Source organism: Mustela erminea, chromosome 2 (assembly GCF_009829155.1).
Source record: "Mustela erminea isolate mMusErm1 chromosome 2, mMusErm1.Pri, whole genome shotgun sequence".
NCBI lineage: Eukaryota > Metazoa > Chordata > Mammalia > Carnivora > Mustelidae > Mustela > Mustela erminea.
Genome location: NC_045615.1, coordinates 12,755,929 through 12,765,709, shown reverse-complemented (window position 1 = coordinate 12,765,709; position 9,781 = coordinate 12,755,929). Strand labels below are relative to the sequence as shown.

At 49.9% G+C, this 9,781-nt stretch overlaps 1 protein-coding gene across 1 annotated transcript; it reads right to left on the bottom strand.

The window, feature by feature from the left end:
* Window positions 1-256: 256 nt before the first annotated feature.
* Window positions 257-1,430, bottom strand: LOC116584128 (receptor of activated protein C kinase 1-like). Its single transcript, XM_032332066.1, has one exon. The coding sequence runs from the start codon at window positions 1,328-1,330 to the stop codon at window positions 257-259; it is 1,074 nt and encodes a 357-aa protein (XP_032187957.1). The 5' UTR covers window positions 1,331-1,430.
* Between the last annotated feature and the right edge of the window lie 8,351 nt (window positions 1,431-9,781).

The following is a 9,781-nucleotide window of genomic DNA, read 5'->3' as shown; positions in this document are numbered from 1 at the left end:
GTGGATCAGTATTAAGAGGTCACGGAGGAGCTGGGATGGACACAGAGGAGCTAGGGACCAGGCAGGGGTGAGCAGCCTGAGCAGATGGAGGAAAGGAGCCTCAGGAGCAGGGAAGGGAGAATTAGTCCTGGGGGCTCAAGCCCGCACAAACTTCCAGGGTCCCATACCACCATCATGTATGGACATCCCCTGGGACTGAGCTCTAGGAGAGCAAGCTGGGCCTGGCTAGGGTCATGATGGTGGAGGAATGTCTGCCTCAAAGAAACAATCTCCAACAAGGGGAAATCTTGTTTCCACTACTCTCAACACTTCTTCTTCTTTTTTTTTTTTTTAAGTCAGCAAACCAATGTTTTATTCCTAAAGCTCTGCCATATTTCAAACGGGTGCCGATGGTCACCTGCCACACACGCACCAGGTTGTCTGTGTAGCCAGCAAACAGAGGCTGGCCATCAGCAGACCAGGCCGGAGAAGTACACTGAGGTGGCTCTGCCTTGCTGCTCGTACTGATAACTTCTTGCTTTAGTTCATCTACAATGATCTTGCCTTCCAAGTCCCAGATCTTAATGCTGGGGCCCGTGGCAGCACAGAGCCAGTATCGGTTAGGACTGAAGCACAGAGCATTGATGATGTCCCCACCATCGAGTGTATAGAGGTGTTTGCCTTCGTTGAGATCCCACAGCATGGCCTGGCCATCCTTCCCTCCAGAAGCGCAGAGGGATCCATCTGGAGAGACAGTTACAGTGTTCAGGTAGCCCGTGTGGCCGATGTGATTGGTTTTCAGCTTGCAGTTTGCCAAGTTCCATACCTTGACCAGCTTGTCCCAGCCACAGGAGACAATAATGGGATTGCTGCTATTGGGTGAGAATCGGACACAAGATACCCACTCTGAATGGCTTTCATCCTGGACAGTATATTTGCATATACCCAGAGTATTCCACAACTTGATAGTTTTATCTCGGGAGCCAGAAACAATTTGCCGGTTGTCAGAGGAGAAGGCCACACTCAGCACATCCTTGGTATGTCCTACAAATCTGCATGTGGTGGTACCCGCTGTGCGATCCCAGAGACGAAGGGTTCCATCCCAGGAGCCGGAGAGGGCAAACTGGCCATCTGAGGAGATGACCACATCACTGACAAAGTGGGAATGACCCCGAAGAGCACGCTGAGGGATGCCATAGTTAGTCTCAACCCTGGTCAGCTTCCACATGATGATGGTCTTATCTCGAGAGGCGGACAGTATCATGTCCGGGAACTGGGGAGTCATAGCGATCTGAGTCACCCAGCCGTTGTGGCCCTTGAGGGTGCCACAAAGTGTCATCTGCTCAGTCATGTTGGCGGCGAGTGAGGGTGTCACCGAGGCGACAAGGATGGAGCTGGATAGTTCAGAGAGACTAGCAGCACAGCCGCTCCCGCCACGGCCCTGCAGAGGAAAAGAGTACTCTCAACACTTCTGACACCAAACGCTTCTGCAGTTCTCTGTAGACACCAACTGGGCATCCTATGATTTAATTCAATTCTAATACTACCCAGACTTGGGGCAGACTCCCACACTGCCCTCACTTCCAAAGTCAAGTGCAAGTCCAGACCTCAAAGGTTTCCCCCAACCTCATCTTTGGATTTAATAATTTGCTAGAATAGCTCACAAAACTCAGGAAAGTGTTTTACTTATTATTACTGCTTTATTATAAAGGATACAACTCAAGGAACAGCCAAATGGAAGAGATGCACAGAGCGAAGTATGGTGAAGAATCACAGAGCTTCCCCATGGACATCCCTTCCATGTCCCCTCCAGCCACACCACTTTCTGGGACCTCCATGTGCTCACCAACCAGGAAGCTCTCTGACCTCCTCCAGGTAGGGTTCTTTTAATGGAAGCTTCATTATGCAGGCATGATCAATTATTGATCATTGACTATCAGTGATTAATTCAAACTCCAGCCCCTGTCTCCTTCTTAGAAGTTGGGGTGGGGCTGAAGGTTCCAACTCTCGGAACACAGACTGATTCCCTTGGCCCCCAGTCCTATCTTGAGCGGTTTTCCAAAAGTCACCTCATGCACACAAACACAGATGGTGCTGAAAGGCGTGTGTTATGAAAAACAAAAGTTGTGCCTTTCATCTTTATCAGTCTAGAGCTGTCTCAGGAGCAAAGGACAAAAATCAAATATTATAATAAAAAAGATGCTCCTATACCTCTTATCACTTAGGAAATTATAAGGGTTTAAGGAGCTCTGGCCAGGGGCTGGATACAAAGGCCGAAATATCATCACCCTGCCCTCCCCTGATGCCGAGCACAGAGACCTAGTTCTCCTCAGCTGGCTCTTGTGGAAACCAAGTCAGTCACAGGGTCTTTGCTTTCAGGAACTTGTCATGGAAGATTTGATCTTGATCAACAGAGCTTGAGGACATCCAAAGATGGGATCTTCCATCCCTACATGTGCCCCTGAAAGCCAGACAGGGTATGTATAGGAACACATTTGCCATCTTCAGAGCCTCTTGAAAGCCTTGATCTTCAGACTTCAGAGGTTCCTTAGGTGGTCCTTTCAGCCCAGTATTTGTCTCTGAGACTGTGATGGTAGGTGTTGAAGGACTGAATTGAATAGGAGCAAGAAGGGATGTTCTTTGAGAGATGAGGGGCAGCCTTGTAAGAGAGCGGTTGGGGATATTCCTGCAAATCACCTTAGGACCCAAACATTCTGCAGCCAGAAGGCTGGATTCCAGCCTCTGCCAGTTCACTTGTGACCTTGTAAGTGAGCAAGTCACATAAGCATCCTGGGCCACCTTTCATCATCTGTCAATGCTCATGGTCCTTGGCATCACAGTTGGCACCTGATACATGCTAGTTGAGTAGAAAAGAAAAAAATATATCATTGAGTATTACACAAATGTTAGCATTATGTAACAATTAATGACATGAATCAAAAGTTAAGTGGAAACCAGCCAAATCAGAGAAAGCTTTGGTAACCAGAATTCAGGTTGACACAAGTAATCCAAAACTCTCCAAATGAGTAGGGTTGCTCAATCGAGACAACTCAGACTTCACTGAAGTCTGGACAGGTTTTGCCAGCTGTGCTTTTGCAACCATCAGTTTTAACCTCATATCTCTTATCTCTATCTTGGGTTCTTTTGCAGATGAAGCAAATCCAGGCCCTTGAAGACTTGATGGTGGTTCACAGTGACAGTGTTCAAGGATAAGGCTTAGATATAGAATGGATTCATAGAATAAAAGCATAATGTCCAAGACTTGATAAATGTTAAACTCCAAGCCAACACAGGGACACATGAGACACAATGAGAGACCACTTATCCATGTCCTGGAACCTCTCTGCTTTTGTTCACCAGCATGGACATTTCTAGTAACTACCATCCAGGGACAAGAAGCCATTAAGCTACTTTCTTGGCCCATGGCCATGCTAGCTATCTATTGCTTCATAACAAACCTAGTGGCTTAAAATAATGCATAGTTATTATCCCACAGTTTTTGTGGATCAAGAGTCCAGGTAAAAATCCTAACAGATGCTAAGCAGTTCTCTGCTTTGGGTCACACAAAGCTGCAAAGTGTTGTCCAGGGCTGGGTTCTCATCTGGAAGCCTCACTGGAAAGAATCTGCTTCTAAGCTCATTTAGGTCGCTGGCAGATTTCCTTGAGATTATATCACCAAGGGTCCTCCCTGGGTTTTGCACACTATTGCCAAAGGTCACCCTCAGCTCCCAGAAACTACTCCCAGCTTGTAGAGGCTTCTGGAAGTGTCTTGCCATTATAAGCTTTCCCAACATGAATGAAATGATCCATCCAGCAATGACAGTCTCCAGAGTAGGTCCCCTAGCAAGCTGGAGTAGTACATAATGTAACCTGATTAAGGTAGTGACCTCCCATCACCTTTGGTTGATTTCTATTATAGTTAGAGGCAAGGTCTTGCTTACACCTGAGGGGAGAGGGATCCCCCCTGGAGGCACGGTTTGTGGGGTGGCAAAACCTTATGGTTTGCCCATTACAATGGCCAAGTTTGAAAGTTGTCTGGCAACCTGAAAGCCACACAAAGAATTCAACATGATGGTGTTAAATTATTTACTAAGACCCAAAGAGAAAAGGAAGGGAGGAGGTACTTCCATGTTATTCCCAAAGCCTTCCATGAATTGTGTTCTTCTTGGTCTCCTGCTGGATTCTTCCCTGGACAGGTGATCAAGTCAGGACCAGCTGAAGATGCTTCACTAACACCTAACCCAACCAGATTAGGATATAGCATCCTTTCTTTATTCCAGAAGCCATCCCGGAGAGAGAGAGATTCCCATTGTTAAGAAGAAAGACTTCATAGCTTACCTAACTGCAGTTTTAGCCTCTCCCAGGAGTGGAATTTTAAACCCAACAGTCCAGAATTTCCTGACCAGCACGCGTGAGGTCATCTGCTTGATAAGACCCTCTGCCCTTCCCCCTAAAGGAAGGCAACCTGCATAAAACAATCTTTTCTTTCCCTTTGCTCCTTAACTTGCTTATCTTCCTCCTTTTCTGCCTACACAAGGCTTCCATTTTGAACTCCTCAGAGCACCCTTCTGTTTGTTAGAAGGGATGCTGCCCACCTGAAGAACAGTTGAATAAAGCCAACCAGATCTTTAAATTCACTCAGATCTTTAACACCATCTTTCCTCTCACCTCAGGTTCTGCTCCCCCTTCTCCAGGCACTCAGTGACCTCCACCCACTTCTCACCCCACCCTCCAAGAGCTTTCCCATCCTCTGATCCTGCTTGTGGATCAACCAGGTCGCAGAGGGACCAGACACCAAGCTCAGCCACATAGCAGATGCAACATTTTTTCAGGCAGAAGGTGTTGGTTTTGATCAGTTTCTCAAAGGTCCCCTTCTACCCAAGAAGGTGAAGAACCATGGCTTTAGGGGATCCTTACTAGTACATTTGGAAGAAAACTCAGATAGCTCTTGTTTGGGGGCACGGCTGGCCGCCTTGTCCTACCCTCTGCCCAGGATGTCTCAGGCCTGAGCTGGGAAGTCCTTCATAGCTCCAGCTCTCGGCAGGGGAAAAGCAAAGTGGTGGCACATGTGCCTCTGCCTGGAACCATTCCCAAACCCCACTTAGCTTATCGGTCGCTCTGCCCTTGCCTTGACCCTCAGACCTTGTGCGCTCATAGCACCCTCCCTTATTGCCAGAGTCAACACCTCGGGGGCCCGGGAAGCTGCTGGCAGCTCCTGGGATGGAGGTGGGGCCATGTTTGAAGACCACAGTGTGACTAAGGCTGCAGGTGTGCTTGGCCTTCATCTTGACAGGTACTTTGACTTCTCTCATTTTTTCTCTGACCAGGCCCTATAGCGGATCTAAGGGCAGAAACTCTTTCCTGCCCAGGGCTCTCTTGGATCTGGTGTCAAGTAAGATCCACTCTCTTGGACTGTTGGCCCAGGGACGTTTCTCCTCCCCCATGGGAACGCTGGCGGGCCTTGTGCTTCTGACACCTGAGCAGGGAGGCAGCCCAGGCCCCCAGGTAGGCACTTGGAACCTGCGGTTGACCCATGTTTCTGGATTATGGATCTGTTGTCAAGTATGGGGGCACCTGGGGCAGGCTGCAGGTGCAGGACGGAGGGCAATTAGCCAAGCATTGCTCTGTGGGGTGGGTGTCGCAGGGGCTTGGCTGGTGCAGGTTCCCTGGGGACGCTATGGAGAGTCGCAAGGATTCCCGGCCAGGGCTCCTGCCTCACACCGCCAGAAGAAAGAAGCAAGCTGTGACTAGAAAGGCATCTGGAGGCATGTCGACTATACATCCTGGAAAGCACATCGGGCTGGATGGGCCACTTACTGCGAGAGTGACTGACGGCAAAATCATAGCTCCAGAACTTAGAGGGCAGAGAGGCCCCTGACTTCTCCTTCCTTGTGAAACTAAGTTCATAAGAGGGAGCGGGGAGGCTATGCTGGTTGAGGTTGGGAAATGAGGCCAAACCACCATTTTGGAATGGGGGACACTGACTCAGATGGGATGGGGGCAGGTGCAAGGGATGGCACTCAGCTTGCCAGGGTCAGATGGAGGGAGCAGGCACCAGCAGGACCCCACTTCTGGCTTGAAGGCAATGCAAACCCTGAGCCAGTCTGCTGTTTTTGTGGATGACTGTGCCTGCAAATGTGCCCCTGAACAGATTCACCCTGGGGCCTTGGGCAGGCCCTGTACTGTGTGGGGCAGTGTTAGAAGCAGGCTCTGTCATGATTCAGAGACAGACACTCCTGCCCATTGCTGTGTGGCATCTCAGAGCAGGTGCAGAGAACATTCTCCAGGATGTCAGGTCAGGGGCCAGGGGAGGAGACAAAGTGATGAACAATTCTGGTTGGGGTGGGTGTAGAGAGAGAGGGACAGAGAGCTTACTCACTATTCCCTGTCAGAAGCCATGACACTGGGGCGGGGGGTGGGTGCAAGAGCGGGCAAGGCACTCTCTTGGTGACACAGGGCAGGCTTGTGTTCTGAGGACAGAGCTTGGAACTCAGATCCACCTGAGGATCACCTTAAAGCCCTCACAATGTGAGCTGTAGCCACTTACAAGGACAGATGGCATCCGTGGAGTGTGTGGGAAACCAGTGCCCTCAAAGGAAGGAGAGAATCTCTGTCCAGGGCTTCTCAGCTAGGGTGCTGTGAATGCGACACAAACGTGCAGAGATACGGACACCCTTGGCCCTTGGGACCCCTGGGGACACTCCAGGACCCTCCGGGCCAGCACATTGTCTCAGCCGCGGCACTGCCTCCTGGGCTCCAGCAGGTGGCGTATGTATTCCTGTCTTCCTGGTGTGCTACAGGGTAGAAAGAGTGGGAAGACACTGATGCTAGGCTGAACTGGGAAGCCACACCCCAAAAGGTGCTTCAAAGAAGAGTCCACCTGAATCCTTAGGGGCAGGACAATTAGTTAGAGAAAGCCTGGGTTTGACAAGTAAGTACTGTGTTTGGTCCCTTTTTCCAGCCAAGTAGGGAGATAATTTGCATTAAAAACAGTAAGGGGGCACCTGGGTGGCTCAGTGGGTTAAAGCCTTTGCCTTCAGCTCAGGTCATGATCCCGGGGTCCTGGGATCTAGCCCCACATCGGGCTTTCTGCTCAGCAGGGAGTCTGCTTCTCTCTCTCTCTCTCTGCCTGCCTCTCTGCCTACTTGTGATCTCCATCTGTCTTTAATAAATAAATAAATAAATAAATAAAATCTTTAAAACAACAACAATAAGAACAAGGATTTGCAAAGGGCCCTCATTTTTGCAAATTTCTTGAGGAAGTGGTAATGTGCCAAAGAGCATTTATTCCCCAAGACACCAGAGACCTAGTTAGGGCAGGGGATCCCTGAGAGAGAAACTTCTGGAGCAGGGTCTTGACCATACCTCCCAGGGGACCATGGGTCTCAAGCATGACCTTCTGGGACATAGCAGAGCTGAGGGAGAAGTTGGCATGTGGCCCGAGATGAGCTTGCCCCTGTCACCTCTCACATTTGTAGGGAAGTGTCCAAGGTCTCAAATTCTTATAAGGCAGGCAGAGGGCTGGGCTTTGTGTCGGATTGATGCCGGCAGAATGGAGGCAGTGTGGCGAGGGCACCCTCAGGCTGGGGGGTGGGGTCATCTAGTTTCTGTTATGTCTTAGTCTGATTGGGTTGCTATGACAGAATACCATCGAATGGCTGGCTTCAATGGCAGACATTTATTTCTCACAGTTCTGGAGCCTGGACGTCCAAGATCAAGGTGATAAGATCAAGGCAAGTTCCGTGTCTGGTGAGAGCCCTCCTCCTGGTTCATCGATGGTCATCTTGCTGTGCTCTCACATGGCAGATGGGGTGAGGGAGCCCTCTGGGGTCCCCTTATAAGAGCTCTAATCGCATTCTTGTGGATCCACCCTCATAACCTAATTGCCTCCCAGCAGCCCCAACTCCTCACACTGTCACATTGTGGGTTAGGTTTTCAACAGATAAATTTTTGGGGGGAGACATTCAGTCTATAGCACCTTAGCTGGAAACCCTTAAGCAGAAACTCCAGGATTGCCTGTGTCCCAGGAATGTGTAATTCTGCCTCTTTTCTTGTGTTGCTGCTCACAGCAGGGTGTACAGAACAAGACTGGCTGAGAGCTTGTTAGAAATGGAGGCTCTCGGGCCTCACCTCACACCTGCCAAGTCAGAATTAGCACATTCCCAGGTGATTCAAGTGCATGTCCATGTTTTTGAGAAACACTGCTCCACCAGATATTAAGTTAGTGAGTCTGGAAAAGTGTGGTTTCCAGGGGAGAAGGAAAGGGGGGGAGCAGGGCCCAGGGAGCCACACTGTCATGGTTCCAAATCCTGACTCCACTGTTCCTGCCCACGTTATCTTCTCTGAGCCTCAGTTTCTCACCTGCAGAATGAGGCCAGTCATGGCATCAACTTCATGGGACTGGGGGAAGAATGAAATAGGCTGATGGGTGGAAGCACTTGGGACATAGTAGGTGCCTGATGGATGAGAATTTTCTGGAGTTTCCTTCTTCACAGTTTCTTCACAGTGGGGCTGAGGAATGGGTGTCTTTAAGAGCACCCTGGGAATTCTGATGCAAGGGCAGGTGATACTGCTTCTTATCACCTATAGAACCAAACACTTGGGATAATGTTTTGTCTGCATTCAGCCAGGTGGTGACTCTGGGCCCTTTCTCCATTCTATCGCTCAAGGCTGTGGCCTAAAAGCGGCCTCTACAGATTTGCCTTTTTTTAAATTACTTTTTGAGGAAAATGCACAATACAACATACATACAGAAAAGTGCATAAAATAAAAATGTAGTTGAATAATTATAAAGACAAGTCCTGTGTAGGCACCAAGTAGCAGAGCCATGCAGGGACCCAGAGATGAGTGTGGGATGTGGACTCCCTTGCAGGAGATTATACCTATAGGTGTTACTTTTTTTTTTTTAATTTTTTTATTTATTCATTTGATGGAAAGAGATCACAAGTAGGCAGAGAGGCAGGCAGAGAGAGAGAGGAGGAAGCAGGCTCCCCGCTGAGCAGAGAGCCCGATATGGAGCTCGATCCCAGGACCCTGGGATCATGACCTGAGCTGAAGGCAGAGGCTTTAACCCACTGAGCCACCCAGGTGCCCCTATAGGTGTTACTTTATAAGGATTTTACAGGGGGGAAATCCCAGGCTCAGGTAAGTTAATAGCCCTCCTGGGGTCACACACAGCTGGGAAGGAGCCCAGCCGGAATTCAACCCACCTGCGTGGGTCTGACTGCAGGATGGTGCTAAGTGGGCAGGGCTCCTGTGTGGGAGGCAGGGGTTGCGGTGGGGGGAGGCGTAGGGCAGGACTGGAGGGCCAGGCCCTAGAAGGAGTGAGGGTGGGCAGGGCGGGATAGGATTCAGACCCTTGGGTTCTCTCCCCTGTGCAGGGAAGGATGAGGGGAGAGGTAAATAGCACTAGAGGGAGCACGCCCAGGCGCTGTCCGTCCTCACCTTCTCATTGCCCCCTGACAGCGCCAGGTGCTGTCAACCCTCAGTAAAACTTGAGGTGGGAGACCCTGGAATTTTCCTAGTGGATAAAGGGGAACTTGGCAAGCAGGTCTGTGAACTGTCCAGTGCACGATCATTGAATCCAATAATGTCCATGGGGATGACGGAAAGTCAAGGAGAACGATGGAACCACCCCCCCAAGGGAAGGTTCCCAGTTGAGTTGGCACGTTGTCCCCTGACCCCACTGCTCTCAAGGGAATGGGACTCTTTCCAGAGGAAAGTGCTCTGCGGGGTTGGCCTGAGGGCCCATTCTGGGTTTCAAGTGAGATAAGATAAAAAACAAGGCAGTGATCAATGGCAG